This window comes from Acartia tonsa, chromosome 3 (assembly GCF_053477335.1).
Source record: "Acartia tonsa isolate MP-2025a chromosome 3, ASM5347733v1, whole genome shotgun sequence".
Taxonomy (NCBI): domain Eukaryota; kingdom Metazoa; phylum Arthropoda; class Copepoda; order Calanoida; family Acartiidae; genus Acartia; species Acartia tonsa.
Window position 1 is genome coordinate 1,434,356 of NC_137262.1, and position 19,879 is coordinate 1,454,234.

Here is a 19,879-nt window from a genome sequence, read left to right on the forward strand (position 1 = left end):
TTTAAACCTTTAAGGACCTATAAGAAGCTACACTGTAAAGGAGAACCATATCGGTTTAGCTGTTATCGAGATCCTTCGGTACAAATAGACAGTTATCCTCTTACTTTTATATAAGGATAAATTTTTTGAAAAAATTCTAAGCTTCTGAAAGGCCAACAAAAGTAAACCATTAAAATAAACTATTAGGAAATACAATTATATATTTTAACAAAAGAAACCATACATACATTTATAAATGGAATTGTCTAATGGTATTTGAACTCTGCAACCCCCCCCCCCCCCCCCGGTATTGTTAAGATACATTTAATTGAATGATAAAATTCAGGAAAAGAGATTTAGCTTCTAAATAAATTTATTTTTGTCTTAAAATTTGTTTATTTAAATAGGGGTATAGAATAAAGATTACTTTCCCCTCATAGTTTTTCAATAAAACAAACGTCCTGTTACTTCATTATTTAAGTTATAGATAGTTTCCAGCTACAATACATCTCGCAAATAGTTTTTTTAGGAGCTTTATATTTATCCGTGAAAGTAAATACAAAACTTTTATCTTAATACCTCTATCCCTGTATCATGAAATTAATTTTTTTTATTTCATTAAAACTTTCACCTTTTCTCATATAAAAATCAATGTCATAAAGACATTTTAGTATTAGATAGATTCGAAATAGTTTGTTTAGGCTAAAAAAGAACCCATATTAACGCATTTTTATTATTTCAGATATCGCAGACAACGCGAACAGTGAAAGAGGTTCATTATATTGGTCCTGACGGGCTTCCACTTGATTTTATTCCAGACGGGCAACACGGCTACCCTGTTATTAGTGAGGTATGTCCTTGTTTTTTTTAGAAGCAAAGCTACTACTCAATTTAGGTCGGTCTGTTCATCCTTAATAGAAGTTTTGATAGTTAATTTAAGCATGCTAGAATCGTCCTTTCGATTAAAAACTTAAAATGATGATTCCTGAGATTCCTAAGATACAAAATAGAATCTTAAACATATTTTTTAGATTTTAGATATTTTGACATTAGTTTTACGTTATATAGTAATCCTATAACCATTATTTTTGAAATGGTAATTACTAGGACGATTAGATGTCATGTGATCAATGACTTTTTGCTATGGATTTTGTAAATATACTTTTCAACAGTTACCTACTTATTTATATTGGAGTAAAATTTTTCTTTTTTTATTCCGACTGATTTTCTTTGTTTTTACTTGTAAGTTAAAAAGTACTCTCATTCTTGTGATTTTTTAGTGATTTTTTTTGGCACCGTACTAGTTACTAAAATTTTCTAACATGCCAGTAGGTTTTGAGTGTTCATTTAAATCAAGAAAGTTATGAAAGTTTGTTAAAATTCTCTGGATAGAATTGTAAATGAATGTATTCTACTATTAAAAACACTTTCACTTATAAATATTAGCGGCTGCGGCCCTAGCATCTAGTGGATCTGTCTGTATTCGAAAGCTTAGCCTAAAACCTTCTGAATACTTAAATCTGAATAAAATAGTCTAAAACCATTCCTTGACCTCAGTGAAGCTTTCCTAAAATTGAGCACTTAATTGGTTCAGTTATGGAAATCTTAAGATTAGGACAGAAAAACCTTACTACTTTACATTATAAGAAGTAAAGGATTCTATTTGCTATTGAATTACTTCATTAAATTGCTGTTTTTAGTGAACGTTCTAAGTGTGAAATAAAAAGAACCATAAAACACCAATTTAAACTATTTTACCCAATTATTCATTTCTTCTCCTTTTTTGGGGGGGAAATGTACATTTATTCTGATAAGGGAATTTTTAAGCTGAAAACCTTTTTGGAATGTTTAAGTTGATAGGGTATTGGCGATTCTTTTCAACAAACAAGTTTCATCTCCAAATGGGTAATTATGTTCATTATCATGGGAGATGTACATCAATTTATAAGTCCATTGTCCAACCCATGTCTCTAATACCTATACTTTAATTCTTCAGAATCATTGACTTTTTTCTCCGGTTTTTTTGAATGAATATTAAACTTTCTATATTTAGATATAAAATATTTCGTCATGAATTTATAATTCTTAGTAAAATCCCATAAGGAAAAAGGATAAGAGGATGAATACTCACCCCCTTTTCATGGTAAAATACTATTTCCCCACCCCTAAATTTTTAAAGAAAATTTAGCAGACGAAAATCAAAAGCCGCCCAGGGCTTTTTGTATGTCAATCATAAATTATAATGTGAATAAAAAGAAAAGCGATATTTAGCAAACAGCCGTGGGCGGTCAGAATCAGCTGAATGTTTATTATGAAAAAAATTTCCCCCTTTTTAGAAATAAAAGGATTCATCTTTCATGCACAAATTTTTTAAAATAAAAATAAATTCTTTGTAATTTTTAATTAAAACATTAAAACGACAATATCTAAAAGCAAAAAGTAAAAAAAAAATATTTTTTAGATGTTGTTATTTTAGTATTTTTTATATTTAATAACAAAATTTTCTTTTTATTTTTAATTTAAATAATATTTTCTAATTATTAAAACTTTACATATTAATTTTGTAATCCTCCCATTTGAAAAGTGGTGGAATAGCAATAAAATTTAGCGCGGCAACAGCGCTAATTAGGCCCCTGGGCCCACTGCCTATTTTCATCTTCTAGTTGCTTCGATTCCTCTCTTATATTTTTTTCTCTATGTAAAATCCGCTACATTTTAAGATAAATCTATGTAAGATTATTTTGTTACACAATTGTATATCTTTAAGATATGTCATCAAACAAAGAAGTTGCATTTTTATTATATCTAATTGTGAAAATATGACTTAGGGACAGATCTACGGACCTGCTAGGTTTATAGAGTAGCTGCGGTCTTTCAGATTTTTAGGATTTTAAGCTCGTTTAGTTAAACGGAATCTTCTGATTTGTACCCTAAAAAAGTGTATTTTTAGTAATTACGAGGTTTTGTGATTTTTATATTTGTGTTATATTATCAAAAGATATATTTTAGTCTCAAACTTGAATTAATAAGATAATTTTTAGGTTTAATTATGAAATTAGAGTAAAACTTTACAAGATAATGTGCGTATAATATATGTACTAAAAAATTGCAGGGATTATACAGATATGTAAAAAAGGTTATTGAATCAATTTAATTTTTGTTAGACCCGGGGCCCGAGCAAACAAAATTGTTATTAATATTTTATTTCAATATGCGCAGAAAAAAAGTCTGTAATACGATGTTATAGATGATTTTTCAGTACGGCTGAGAACCGGTTTTAATCCAGCGGATATTAATCGGTTTCGAAGCCATACCAGTAAGCTATATCATGTCCTGATTATGAAATAATAATTATTTACAACTACAAATAGCAGAATTTCATTCAAAGAAATGGGAGGGAAATTAATTTTTCACCCACTTCATAATATTCAAATTCCACAAAGGGGGAGGTAGGTTGTGTTAAAATTCCGTAAAGGTGTGATTTGTAAGGCTTAAAAACAGTAGTAGAACGATAATATTCACTAAATATGTGTATTCCTTATTAAATAGAACAATATATAGACAAAAATTATATATTTATATTTAATAAATATTATCGTTCTACTACTGTTTTTAAGCCTTAAAACTCAAACTTTTACGGAATTTTAGCACAACCTACCTCCCCCTTTGTTTGAAACTTGATTTATTGTCAATTTTCATATAATCGCCTGCCACATATACAAGCTACTTAAGGTATTTAAATGGGAAGGAAGAATAATTTATTTTTCATGGTCCAGTCCCTTCTTCCCTGATAATGAGATAATGTGCGTAGCTCCGGAAGTATTTATTATGTAGACTTTCCCTTTGTTCCGGGGTTAATATAATTCATCAAAAAATCTTGTTGCGTCTCGTTCTACTCCTTTCTAATGACGATAAATTGAAATACTTTCCCAATGATAATAAACAAAATTTCTTTTTTTGTACATTGAAATTATTGTTTGGATACAAATAGTTTGGCACTGACTAATCAATTTTCAATAAAAGTACCCAATGTTTTAAAACGAAAACTCATTATAAAACAAAGGGTACCAACAAGTGAAATTTTCAGTTCAATGTCCCCTCCCGACCTGGCATTGCTTTTTAAATGGATTAAAATTGTATGATGATAAACAGTACTGCTGCTTTGTCAAACATAGGGTTTAAGATCATTAATGCCCTGGCCTTAAAACGGGTGATTTGGTTTTAAAACCTTGAGCTTTGTGCTGACATAAAACTTCAATGTTTAAATAATAAGCAGAAGAATAATTTGTCTAAATATTATTTAAATTTTTTTTAGGAACATACTTAAAAGATTATAAAGATGCCTTGCATATAATATTGTACCTTGTTGTCCTATGAATCATTATTCCATAATTCTGATGAGGATAATTATAATGCACAAAAATTTACATATTTTTCGAGTATAACTGAATTTCAAAGGGTTTATTTTGATTATATATTTTGCCCTGATTTTTTACATAAAATGTGGAATCATTGGTAGGTTGTTGTCCTAGGAATCATTATTTCAAAAATCGGATATTAACATTATACCAAAATTGTATTAATGCCAATTTTCCAAGTATGACTATTTTGATTTATTAATACAAAATGGGTTTTATTTGATATATAATATATATTTTGCCCTGATTTTTTACATGAAATGTGGAATCATTGGGTGGGTGCCTAACTATATATGCTGTGTATACCATGCATGTATAACAATGTACACTAAACAATAGTGATGTTACATAAAATAATCTCATAAAAATATTTTTAGAAAAACTGTTTGCCTTAGCATTATCTTTTTGGGGGGGGTTAAATGTTCATAAAACCAACAGAAAGCTTTACTGAAAATTGTAGCCTGCAAGTTCTGTGATTTTGAGATCTGTTGTACATCCAGCTTCCTATTTTTATAGGATAATTTTAACCCCAAAACAGTTAATTATGATATATTTCTGTTTTTATATGAAAATTTAATTTTAGTATTTATGGCTTCTTTTCATAGGAATCCTCATCCTTTTCATATATTTGTAGCACCTCTCATTGTTAGAACAGTAGGGGGGTTTCTTCCTTTTTCCTTGTCAAGTGTTTTTACATTACAAGATAACATTTTAGGGGGAAAAGCAAATTTATATCTAGGGGTTAGATTGTTTATCATAGAGGGATAGGCCAATAGAAATATATTAAGTTTTCCTAAAATTGATGTTTACCAAATTATGCTTTTGTAATTTGTGGGAAAAGATTTGTTGTATGTATTTATAAATAAACTTAGAAGTAAAATTAGATCGCATTGTTCTTAGTTGCTATTTTTAAGGAACATCTTTTTTTCCTTGTTCTAGTCTTGTTCTCGTCACTTAATGACAAGTGTTGCTACAAATAAGCAAAATTAATCATTATTTTTTCCCCAAAAGTCCGCACACTAAATCAGGAAGGGAGGGGACATGGGCGGTTTATTACACTAGTCCAAAAAAGTTTTATAATGACGTATTTTTATTCGTGAGTTAAGTTGGGTGTACAAACGTTTCAACAACTAATTGTAATCTACAGAAGAGGTAATCAAGGGAATCATCATTGGGAATGCATATCAATTTAACGGCGATTGTCTTATCCTTTTAGATTCGTACAATTTTTTATTTTATTTTAGTTATATTAGATTAACACTACGTTGACAATATGTCAGTTTATTTATTCATGAGCCAAATTTTTTTCCACGATATCAAAAGTATGATGTTGCAAATTTTACTTAATTTTATTTACAAAAAAATGCCGTTTTTCTAATCCTAATGAACAAACAATTTCGATAATTTTTTTATAAGATAAAATCCTACCCCAAAAAGTCTTAACAACTATTACTAATAAAATATGCCTCTAATGGCTAAGGACGAAGTCATATGAAATAAAGAAAAAAAGTAAATTATAATTTTAAAAAACTTCGGCACCTCGGGGCTAAAAAACTGGTTTTAATCTTATAATTGTACATTCTATATCCGCGGAAAGCCGTTTATAATACGATGCGAGAAATAACTATTAAAAAGTTCAGAATTTCCTGTGACATGCAAATCAACAAAGGCATCAATATAGTTGAAGGGGATATTCTTAGGGTAAGTCATGCAGGAAATTTTTGTCAAATAATATTTCATTCATAATAATAATGAATATTTCTTGATACAAGATTAATAACATTTAAAATGAATAATTAGAGATTGGGAAAGGTTATAAATACTGCAGAAGATTGAATAATTTTAACATGTAATATAAAAAACGAAAGTTTTAATTTCTTGAGGAATATATCTTCAAAAGTAGCTTTTCAGGATTTCTTATGTGGATTTAGTGTATTTCCTTGAAACTTAAAGACTGGGTTGAAGCTTTTGGAAAATTTTTAATAAGAGTTACAATTTCACTCTGGTAAATAATGCCAGATGTTACCTTTGGATGCTAGCATCCTTGTTATTTGTATTATATGGGATGGGTAGAATGAATTTCAGAGAAATCAAACATTTCAAGTCTAGACTAACTTTTGCATCCAGAGTTGCCAAGACTTTGTACTTATTGATTATTGCATACATTTATAAAAATAAGCGGTATTATTCAGAGTGATAGAGGGTACAATGGGCTGTTTATTACACTAGTCCCAAAGGTTTTATAATAACATTTTCTTATTTGTTGACTTAGCAACTTTGGGGACTTCAGTGAATTTTGATTTGTTTCATTAAGTTGAGTGTTCAAACCTACAAGCACTAATGTTAATCTACAGAAGGGGTAATTTTGTGCATCATCATTGGGGATGTACATCAATTTATCGGCCATTGTCTTATCCCTTTAGATCCCAGGATATTAATTCATTAGGTATGTTTTTTATTTGCAAGTTTTTACTAAACTTTACAGTTCACATCAACTTTTTATTAAAAAATATTTTAAGAATGAAAATGTTGGCAACTCTGTGAGTGCATCTTGAATCTAGTTTGTATGTTTATTCTTGATTTTGAATAATTCATAATTCATCTCATCGCAGATTTAATCCAAAATATTTCACAATTCCTGGTTAGGTTAGAATCTTAGTGTCGAAAGGAATTAAATTTGTTTGCGTTTGGTTCAATAATCATTAGCCAAAAGGGGGCCTTTTACTATATGAAATTAGCGGCTACCCCCCTTAGAGGCCTCTAGGTGCAATTGAAATAGGGGTTAAGTCGACCCCCCCCCCCCAAATTACATTGTTTTTTAGGGGTGATTTCTATAAAAAGAGTGGTGGTACTTCTCCCCCAAATTAGTTATAAAACATTACAGGCTCTACAGGAGAAGTTTTATTGTAAAGGAGAACCATATCGGTTAAGTGGTTAGCAAGATTCTTTGGTACAGACAGACAGACATCCTGTTACTTTTATATGCGGATATTTAATATTTTTCAAAAAAAAGAATTCAATGTTAAGTTCGATTGAATACCTTAACGAAATATAAAAGCTTCTCTTAAAAGAATAATCTTTACATGCTACTTCTATTTCCACGTTTGGCTAATAATAAGATTTGGACTAAAATGACACATTGAAACAGTATACTTAATATTTTTGAGAATTTAAAAATGATAATCAAAAACATGATTTATGCAATTTTATTTAGCTTTTTCTGGCTAATTAAATCCAAGTATTTTCCATACATTAATTTTATCTAAAACTTTCAAGCATAAATAAAATGCAGTTAAATTTTAACTAGGACAAAACAGTTTTCTAATGAAAGCATTTAAATTTATCATTACACTATGAATCCTAATTAAGAATAGGAAAATCTCCTCTCTCTCTCTTTCTTTCTCTTATATCTTGATCAATTAAGATAGGTCTGAAATAGGTAAATTATAACTGGACAAGAAATGCTATTTATGCATATTTAGGCCAAAGGTGCACTGTTAAAAATTATCCGTCGTTTTAGATTTTTTATTACAGTTCTAAAATTAAGATGGACCAAAATGTTCCATACGGAACAATGTAAAATATTGTCAAGTATAGCTTCGAAACCAAATAAAATCCGCTAGATTAGCTCCGAATCTCAGCCATAATGAAAAATCTTGTATAGCTTCGTATTACAGACAATTTTAACTAACATTAAAATAAGAATCATTAAATTATTAGGTACCAGTTTCGGCTCTCGGGTCTTTCATGGAGAAGAAATATTTTCTTTTTAGTTGGAGTTTAAATTGGAGCTACTATTTTCTTACAGTATACAAATATTTAAAACACATAAATGTAGATTTATGCTGATTTGATAGGATTAATTTATGTATACACATTAGCAACAAAGCACATTTACACTAATTAGATTGTTATAAAAATGCATGTTTATTTTAAATTCACTTTGTAACAAATATTGTTTTATCCAAAGCTCTTAACTTTACCATTGCAAATGTAAGGGTTAAAACTGAAATAATTGTGAAGCTTAAGATCTCAACTACTGAACTGATTAAGGTCTCATTTTTTTGGGTAAGCCTCACTTATCTCCTGTAATGGTTTTATGCCATTTCAGATAAAATCTTGGGGCGGTTATTTTTCTAGCCCCTCTCTTCGAATATATCTGCTAGTCTATATTAAAAAGTAAAAGGGGTCTTTAGCTAAGGCAAAATATCTCAGAAATGGTTAGTCTGATGTTATGTGCTTTTCAGAAAAGCATAAACAATATCTTTGGATAGTTATAGGCTGTTTTAATCCCTCCTTAGCAAAGTTAGATTAAATTCATAAAGTGTAACATCAACTAATTAAAAGGTTTTATCTTTATAGGTAGTACACATAAAAATTCTTTTTTAAATTGTATAACATATTTTTTTTCAGGCCAATTACCAGAACCAACAATTCATAAACACATACGGGCGGTACGGGGCGCCACCGACGCCCCCCTCCCCCCGCAGTGACAGAAGTAGCTCCCCCCAACCACACCACAGACAAGGTAGGAATTGTGTAGCAGTTTTGCTTCTCTATAGGTCTTAAATTTTGGTTGGTTTTTGTTGGATTATTTGTCGGAAGATATTTAATTGTACTACCTCTGTTTTGTTTTATAATAACGTTTTATTATTCGTTGGCTTAGCAACCTTGGGGACTTTTATTATTTGGTTGGTTCATTAAGATTATTGTCCAAACGTCTCAACCACTAATTTAAATCTACAAATTTTGTGTTTGCTATGCTGCTATTGGACTTCATTATCCATGTTTTTTTATGAGACAACCATTATTTAAAAATATTTAATATGTTAATAACAATCCTAAAATTTAAAGAAAATAATTAAAAATATTTTAAATAAAAAAGATTTGCAAAAATGTAGGTCAATGACTTTCTGAAGAAACTTGGTTAATATTTTATATTTCATCTAAATAGACAGATTTATACAAAATTCATTGATTTAATGAGATAAGTTGATAAGTAAATTAGCTTAGAATTTTTTATGGTTCATGGATTTTTTTGTGTGGAAATTGGAAGATTTTTATTTCTTATTTAAAATCGACATTTCCGTTTTAAAATATTTTTGCTAGATCGTAATGAAAAAAGGCCAAAAATACGTCATAGAATAATGAAAAAAAAAATTTTATAAAAAAATAAAAAACCATTGCAAATATTTACTATTTTTTTGCTCATTTTACGCATTCTATCTGTCTATCTGTCCTTTCTACAACTTCTTATCTCCCCCCCCCCCTCCCATAATGGAAAGGGTTGGGTGTGGCTACACGACATGAGTTGAGAGAGAAATAAGAAATAATGTATTGAAAATACTTAATATACACACGTATACATTCATATATTATTATTGAAAAATGTCCCACCATCTAAAACATGTCTTTTTGCCATTTAATTTGCATTAGACGCTCGTTATGTATATTTTGTATTATTTATAGCGTGTAATTTCAGATGTATTATTAATATAAATGTGTTTAAAATTCAATCTATATTCTATAACGAGAATTTGAGTGGCTATTCCACTCCCCCCCGCCCCCACATTAGGAAATCTCTCAAAATTCATGTCTGCTCATGTAATGTAACCACCCCCCACCCTCCCTTTTTGCAACTCTCATGGTATTTCTTACCAGACCTTATTTCCGAGGACATACATACATCTTCGTACGAAACAGCTGACAAATAACTTTGAAAATAGCAGACGAGTTTCCCTCATAGTAAATGTTTTTTTTTGTAGTAACTAGGTTTAACTGAAAATTTAAGTAGATATTACTAAAAATTCTGTATAAAACATAGCTAGTTACTTGCTGTTGTATTTGATGTAGAATGTTCATGAATATCATGACAGGGAATAAATTGTCGTTAATTTAGCTTGCTAACATGAAACTCATTTATTGTTCAGTTTGTCCATCCAGTAGGAGGGGAGGGGATGGGGTGCTAGAAATTAATCGAAATTTTCGCCCGCTACATTGTTTACTTTATTAGATAACATGAAAATCTGAGCTGGATCTTTCAATGGTGCGCCAAATCGGGGTGCGCCGAATTTCAGCCAATCACAGCGCGGGATTTCGTAAAATGCTGTGCTCTCATTGGTGGAAAGTTGGCTCACCCCGATTTGGCGCACCATTGAAATGATTTAAAGATCCAGCTCTGGTGTAAAATCCAAGTAATGATAAGTTCATTACTGTTGTACCCTACTAAAATGGTTGTTTTAAATAAAGGTTATCTAACTAGCAGAGGTCAATAATATGTACAATATTTATTCCGAAATATTTAGCAAATATGAGTTACAATATTTTAAAATATGACACTAATTAAAGCTTTCCTGAAAACTAGAATCCTATTTGTTCAGCAGTTAGTATATCAGAAAATATTTTAACTGTAATATTTTTGAGAGTGTAAAACCTAACAAAACCTAATATCCAAAAACCTAAAAATCATAGGTACATAAAGTATGCTAAGATATCTTTTTTCTTGTATTTATTCGAAACCGATTAATATCCGGTGGATTGGAACCGGTTCTCATCCATACGAAAAAAAACTATGCCTAGAATCGTATTATATCTTGTTTTATACGAATATAAAAATGTACTGTCATAAGATTAAAACCAGTTTATTAGCCCGGGCATTTGTCACTTTGGGGGCTGAAAAACCGGTTTTAATCCTATAATTGCACATTTTTTATCCGTGGAAAGCTGTTTAAAATACGATGCGAGGAATAACTATTTTTTAACAAAAATCTTCTGTTTTATATGATTTATTTTGGTTAAAATTGGTCTTAAAGAAAGGCTTATTATTTTCAATTAGAGCCCAACTATTATCTCTTAATATCTTGTTGTCTATTAAAAAACTTTCATTTTACTCCTTATCATTCTACTGCTTAAAAATACAGGGGTTAGGGGAAAGGTATTTTGTAAAAAATACTGTTTTTTAACATGGGCTAAAGATCCTTTTTTCTTCCCTTTTGGATTGAAAAAATATGTTCTCGTATTCATTCGAATCCGGTGGATAGGAACCGGTTCTCATCCATACGAAAAAACTATGTCTAGCATCGTATTATATCCAGTTTTCTACGAATATAGAAATGTACAATCATAAGATTAAAACTAGTTTTTTTAGCCGGTGCCTTCGGCACCACGGGGCTAAAAAAACTAGTTTTAATCTTATAATTGTACATTCTATATCCGCGGAAAGCCGTTTATAATACGATACGAGAAATAACTATTACAGTATGTCTTCGAAAGCGATTAATATCCGCTGGATTAGAACTGTTTCTTGGCCAAATTGAAAAATCATTGAATATTAAAATCTATAATACAAAGTAGAACGATGTCTGTCTGTCTGTATGTCCGTCTGAAGCTTAAGATCGCAGTAACTGCTAAACCGAATGTGCTCTACTCTACAAGGAATTTACCTACTGGTCCTGTGGTAGTTTTAAGCTATTTTCTTGGGGGGTGGAACACCCCCAATCCCCCCCCCCCCAAAAAAAAAATATTAAAAGATTGAAAAGAAAGCGTTATGGATAACCCATAAAACTATGGTTCGCAGCACCAAAATATGTTGTTTTTTTTAAATATGTTCGAAATAAGTGGTTGCATCTCCAATTTTTTTATTTTAATTACCTCTTGGGGCAAAGCTCCTATAGGCTAGGGCGAAGCCGCTAGTAAAAATGATAAAGTGTTAGCCCGGGACTTCGGCCCCTCTGTTCTAACAAAACTGGTTTAAATCTTATAATTTTTCATTGTAATATCCACGGAAAGTTGTCTATAATACGATGCGATACATCTACTATGGTTTTAATACTTTAACTTTAACTGTGTAATATATTTTTTTTTATTTCAAGACTGTCTAAAAGAAATTTAAGGAAAAATTTATGGTCACTAACCAGTCTAATACCATTCATGGAATGATTTTTTAAATTTATAATTATACACCTGTCCCTCTATTCCTGGCAGCAAAGGGTCTTTAGGGCCATTTTAAAATGCATTAATTGGTACTCGCCTCAATGCTTGTTATAATCGCAAATAGGGACACACATTCTACGATTTCAATTGATCAAAAGCATTTACTTTGTATTTCTTTATTAACTATCTTTCTTTTACCGTAATTGTAAATAAACAAGGATGACAACATCCATAAAAGCGAAGCACTGAAACGGTAGGACAAACGGACATTAACACTTGTATAGTGTCTGAACTGAATAATCATAATATAAACGTATAAGAGTTAAAGCAAAATTGTAAGTAAATTTGTTGAAAAACTGCTTGATACAGGATAATGTTTATGGACATACTTACATTTTTAGGACTTGATTATAGAGTTGCTTCGCTTATAACATTATACTTTGTTGTCCCAGGAATCAATATACCAAAGTTCAGATCAATCGGATGATTAGATAACATAAAAATTTGTTGTTAAGAAAGTAAAAAAATCGACATGTTTAAAATGGACGTACGGACATTTTGGTAATGATTATAGAGTTGCTACGCCTTTTAAATCGTACCTAACTAGTAAAGGAATCACCATGCAAAGTTTGAAATCGATAGGACAATTCTAATATGCCTAAATTAACAAAAAAAAAAGCTATCTGTTACGGACGGACGGACGGACCGACCCAATTATATAGAAAAGCTTCGCTTTCAAAAATATTGTACTTAATAAATCGGATATACACGTCCCAAGGGGGGATCTTAAGGGATGAGACAATTGATCTATATATCCAATGATGATTAACAAAATTACCCCATCTGAAACTGCAAATTGTATTTAAGAACCAACCAATAAAAAATCAATAAAAGTACCCCGAAGATTTTGAGCTACCGAATTAGATAACATGGTTATAATAATTTGGGGTACCAGTGTAATTTGCAGTCTATTGTCACCTCCCTCTCAGCACAATATTTCTGCACTAACAAATATTACATGATTAAAATGTATGAATATATCTCCCTTGCTGTGGCTAAATGGTTGGGCAATAATAAAAACATAATGAGGGCAGTACTAACTATCTCTACTACCATTTGTAGTTACAATATTAGTAGCTATTCTACTCTATAATGAGGGCAGTCCTAACTATCTCTGCTACCATTTTAGTTACAATATTAGTAGCTATGCTACTCTATAATGAGGACAGTCCTAACTATCTCTGCTACCATTTGTAGTTACAATATTAGTAGCTATTCTACTCTATAATGAGGGCAGTCCTAACTATCTCTGCTACCATTTTAGTTACAATATTAGTAGCTATGCTACTCTATAATGAGGACAGTCCTAACTATCTCTGCTACCATTTTAGTTACAATATTAGTAGCTATGCTACTCTATAATAAGGGCAGTACTAACTATCTCTACTACCATTTGTAGTTACAATATTAGTAGCTATGCTACTCTATAATGAGGACAGTCCTAACTATCTCTGCTACCATTTGTAGTTACAATATTAGTAGCTATGCTACTCTATAATGAGGACAGTCCTAACTATCTCTGCTACCATTTGTAGTTACAATATTAGTAGCTATGCTACTCTATAATGAGGACAGTCCTAACTATCTCTGCTACCATTTGTAGTTACAATATTAGTAGCTATGCTACTCTATAATGAGGACAGTCCTAACTATCTCTGCTACCATTTGTAGTTACAATATTAGTAGCTATGCTACTCTATAATGAGGACAGTCCTAACTATCTCTGCTACCATTTGTAGTTACAATATTAGTAGCTATGCTACTCTATAATGAGGACAGTCCTAACTATCTCTGCTACCATTTGTAGTTACAATATTAGTAGCTATGCTACTCTATAATGAGGGCAGTCCTAACTATCTCTACTACCATTTGTAGTTACAATATTAGTAGCTATGCTACTCTATAATGAGGACAGTCCTAACTATCTCTACTACCATTTGTAGTTACAATATTAGTAGCTATGCTACTCTATAATGAGGACAGTCCTAACTATCTCTACTACCATTTGTAGTTACAATATTAGTAGCTATGCTACTCTATAATGAGGGCAGTCCTAACTATCTCTACTATCATTTGTAGTTACAATATTAGTAGCTATGCTACTCTATAATGAGGACAGTCCTAACTATCTCTACTACCATTTGTAGTTACAGTATTAGTAGCTATGCTACTCTATAATGAGGGCAGTCCTAACTATCTCTACTACCATTTGTAGTTACAGTATTAGTAGCTATGCTACTCTATAATGAGGGCAGTCCTAACTATCTCTGCTACCATTTGTAGTTACAATATTAGTAGCTATGCTACTCTATAATGAGGGCAGTCCTAACTATCTCTGCTATCATTTGTAGTTACAATATTAGTAGCTATGCTACTCTATAATGAGGGCAGTCCTAACTATCTCTGCTACCATTTGTAGTTACAATATTAGTAGCTATGCTACTCTATAATGAGGGCAGTCCTAACTATCTCTGCTACCATTTGTAGTTACAATATTAGTAGCTATGCTACTCTATAATGAGGGCAGTCCTAACTATCTCTGCTACCATTTGTAGTTACAATATTAGTAGCTATGCTACTCTATAATGAGGGCAGTCCTAACTATCTCTGCTACCATTTGTAGTTACAATATTAGTAGCTATGCTACTCTATAATGAGGGCAGTCCTAACTATCTCTGCTACCATTTGTAGTTACAGTATTAGTAGCTATGCTACTCTATAATGAGGACAGTCCTAACTATCTCTGCTACCATTTGTAGTTACAATATTAGTAGCTATGCTACTCTATAATGAGGACAGTACTAACTATCTCTGCTACCATTTGTAGTTACAATATTAGTAGCTATGCTACTCTATAATGAGGACAGTCCTAACTATCTCTGCTACCATTTGTAGTTACAATATTAGTAGCTATGCTACTCTATAATGAGGGCAGTCCTAACTATCTCTGCTACCATTTGTAGTTACAGTATTAGTAGCTATGCTACTCTATAATGAGGACAGTCCTAACTATCTCTGCTACCATTTGTAGTTACAATATTAGTAGCTATGCTACTCTATAATGAGGACAGTACTAACTATCTCTGCTACCATTTGTAGTTACAATATTAGTAGCTATGCTACTCTATAATGAGGACAGTCCTAACTATCTCTGCTACCATTTGTAGTTACAGTATTAGTAGCTATGCTACTCTATAATGAGGACAGTCCTAACTATCTCTGCTACCATTTGTAGTTACAATATTAGTAGCTATGTTACTCTATAATGAGGACAGTCCTAACTATCTCTGCTACCATTTGTAGTTACAATATTAGTAGCTATGCTACTCTATAATAAGGACAGTCCTAACTATCTCTGCTACCATTTGTAGTTACAATATTAGTAGCTATGCTACTCTATAATGAGGACAGTACTAACTATCTCTGCTACCATTTGTAGTTACAATATTAGTAGCTATGCTACTCTATAATGAGGACAGTCCTAACTATCTCTGCTACCATTTGTAGTTACAATATTAGTAGCTTTGCTACTCTATAATAAGGGCAGTCCTAACTATCTCTGCTACCATTTGTAGTTACAATATTAGTAGCTATGCTACTCTATAATGAGGACAGTACTAACTATCTCTGCTACCATTTGTAGTTACAATATTAGTAGCTATGCTACTCTATAATGAGGACAGTCCTAACTATCTCTGCTACCATTTGTAGTTACAATATTAGTAGCTATGCTACTCTATAATGAGGACAGTCCTAACTATCTCTGCTACCATTTGTAGTTACAATATTAGTAGCTATGCTACTCTATAATGAGGACAGTACTAACTATCTCTGCTACCATTTGTAGTTACAATATTAGTAGCTATGCTACTCTATAATGAGGACAGTCCTAACTATCTCTGCTACCATTTGTAGTTACAATATTAGTAGCTATGTTACTCTATAATGAGGGCAGTCCTAACTATCTCTGCTACCATTTGTAGTTACAATATTAGTAGCTATGCTACTCTATAATGAGGACAGTCCTAACTATCTCTGCTACCATTTGTAGTTACAATATTAGTAGCTTTGCTACTCTATAATAAGGGCAGTCCTAACTATCTCTGCTACCATTTGTAGTTACAATATTAGTAGCTATGCTACTCTATAATGAGGACAGTACTAACTATCTCTGCTACCATTTGTAGTTACAATATTAGTAGCTATGCTACTCTATAATGAGGACAGTCCTAACTATCTCTGCTACCATTTGTAGTTACAATATTAGTAGCTATGCTACTCTATAATGAGGACAGTACTAACTATCTCTGCTACCATTTGTAGTTACAATATTAGTAGCTATGCTACTCTATAATGAGGACAGTCCTAACTATCTCTGCTACCATTTGTAGTTACAATATTAGTAGCTTTGCTACTCTATAATAAGGGAAGTCCTAACTATCTCTGCTACCATTTGTAGTTACAATATTAGTAGCTATGCTACTCTATAATGAGGACAGTACTAACTATCTCTGCTACCATTTGTAGTTACAATATTAGTAGCTATGCTACTCTATAATGAGGACAGTCCTAACTATCTCTGCTACCATTTGTAGTTACAATATTAGTAGCTATGCTACTCTATAATGAGGGCAGTCCTAACTATCTCTGCTACCATTTGTAGTTACAATATTAGTAGCTATGCTACTCTATAATGAGGACAGTCCTAACTATCTGTACTACTATTTGTAGTTACAATATTAGTAGCTATGCTACTCTATAATGAGGACAGTCCTAACTATCTCTGCTACCATTTGTAGTTTTTAATATTAGTAGCTATGCTACTCTATAATGAGGACAGTCCTAACTATCTCTGCTACCATTTGTAGTTACAATATTAGTAGCTATGCTACTCTATAATGAGGACAGTCCTAACTATCTCTGCTACCATTTGTAGTTACAATATTAGTAGCTATGCTACTCTATAATGAGGACAGTCCTAACTATCTCTGCTACCATTTGTAGTTACAATATTAGTAGCTATGCTACTCTATAATGAGGACAGTCCTAACTATCTGTACTACTATTTGTAGTTACAATATTAGTAGCTATGCTACTCTATAATGAGGACAGTCCTAACTATCTCTGCTACCATTTGTAGTTACAGTATTAGTAGCTATGCTACTCTATAATGAGGGCAGTCCTAACTATCTCTGCTACCATTTGTAGTTACAATATTAGTACCTATGCTACTCTATAATGAGGACAGTCCTAACTATCTCTGCTACCATTTGTAGTTACAGTATTAGTAGCTATGCTACTCTATAATGAGGGCAGTCCTAACTATCTCTGCTACCATTTGTAGTTACAATATTAGTAGCTATGCTACTCTATAATGAGGACAGTCCTAACTATCTCTGCTACCATTTGTAGTTACAATATTAGTAGCTATGCTACTCTATGATGAGGACAGTCCTAACTATCTCTCCTACCATTTGTAGTTACAATATTAGTAGCTATGCTACTCTATGATGAGGACAGTCCTAACTATCTCTGCTACCATTTGTAGTTACAATATTAGTAGCTATGCTACTCTATAATGAGGACAGTCCTAACTATCTCTGCTACCATTTGTAGTTATAGTATTAGTAGCTATGCAACTCTATAATGAGGGCAGTCCTAACAATCTCTGCAACCATTTGTAGTTACAATATTAGTAGCTATGCTACTCTATAATGAGGGCAGTCCTAATGCTACTCTATAATGAGGACAGTCCTAACTATCTCTGCTACCATTTGTAGTTACAATATTAGTAGCTATGCTACTCTATAATGAGGGCAGTCCTAACTATCTCTGCTACCATTTGTAGTTACAATATTAGTAGCTATGCTACTCTATAATGAGGACAGTCCTAACTATCTCTGCTACCATTTGTAGTTACAATATTAGTAGCTTTGCTACTCTATAATAAGGGCAGTCCTAACTATCTCTGCTACCATTTGTAGTTACAATATTAGTAGCTATGCTACTCTATAATGAGGGCAGTCCTAACTATCTCTGCAACCATTTGTAATTACAATATTAGTAGCTATGCTACTCTATAATGAGGGCAGTCCTAACTATCTCTACTACCATTTGTAGTTACAATATTAGCAGCTATGCTACTCTATAATGAGGACAGTCTTAACTATCTCTGCTACCATTTGTAGTTACAATATTAGTAGCTATGCTACTCTATAATGAGGACAGTCCTAACTATCTCTGCTACCATTTGTAGTTACAATATTAGTAGCTTTGCTACTCTATAATAAGGGCAGTCCTAACTATCTCTGCTACCATTTGTAGTTACAATATTAGTAGCTATGCTACTCTATAATGAGGACAGTCCTAACTATCTCTGCTACCATTTGTAATTACAATATTAGTAGCTATGCTACTCTATAATGAGGGCAGTCCTAACTATCTCTACTACCATTTGTAGTTACAATATTAGCAGCTATGCAACTCTATAATGAGGACAGTCTTAACTATCTCTGCTACCATTTGTAGTTACAATATTAGTAGCTATGCTACTCTATAATGAGGACAGTCCTAACTATCTCTGCTACCATTTGTAGTTACAATATTAGTAGCTATGCTACTCTATAATGAGGGCAGTCCTAACTATCTCTGCTACCATCTGTAGTTACAATATTAGTAGCTATGCTACTCTATAATAAGGGCAGTTCTAACTATCTCTGCTACCATTTGTAGTTACAATATTAGTAGCTATGCTACTCTACATTAACAATTAGTAGTCATTTTTGGTAGCGAAGCTACACTTCAATTAGAAATGTCTGTCCGTCTGTCTGTAAGAAACATGGAGAAATGGTGAATTTCTTTGCTGCTATTCAGTATAAACGGTTGACAATTGCATTTTTTCAATCATAATGTTCGTCTCTATCTACATAATTCTCAATTAATATTCTCTAAGATAGAGTGAAGATCCGTATTACCACTGATCCTTATTACTTACTATGTCCGTCTGTCTGTCAGTTATGCACCTTTTTACTTTCCATTTGCTTTTCTGTACTTATACATTCAAGAGCTTATCTACTTCTGGATGTTATTTTTAAAGCCAAGCTCTTTTTAAGTAGTTATTATTGATCTTTATTAAAGATTTTTCTCTATTTTTATTCAGATTCTGTCATTAATTCTTTACCTATCTTGTAGCGAACGGTAGGGGGTTTCAACACCCCATTGAAATTTATATTGGAAAGGCCTGTGTTCCCCTTTTTTCATCCCCCTCCTGGTAAATCGATGTGCACGCCACTTGTTGAATTATACGTTATGTAGAATGCTAACAAGTAACAAGGCCTATTTGTAATCATAGTTTAAGCCATAAACATTTTCTGATTTGAAAGCGATATAATAAAGTTTTATTAGGGCATACAGATAGTTATCTCTAATACTATACATACAATTACATTGCATAGGGTGTCCCAAAAAAAGTTGATAATTTGCAAATTTTG

The 19,879-nt window shown here is 31.9% G+C and overlaps 1 protein-coding gene across 11 annotated transcripts in view; it reads left to right on the forward strand.

Annotated features, from left to right (window-relative positions):
• Positions 1-19,879, forward strand: part of p120ctn (adherens junction protein p120) — a 258,351-nt gene that overhangs the window by 173,744 nt on the left and 64,728 nt on the right. For all 11 annotated transcript variants that reach the window (XM_080152242.1, XM_080152241.1, XM_080152247.1 and 8 more), the window contains 2 exons: positions 722-829; positions 8,811-8,925. In XM_080152242.1, the coding sequence (XP_080008368.1) occupies positions 722-829; positions 8,811-8,925 (223 nt within the window). The remainder of the gene's footprint in view (positions 1-721; positions 830-8,810; positions 8,926-19,879) is intronic.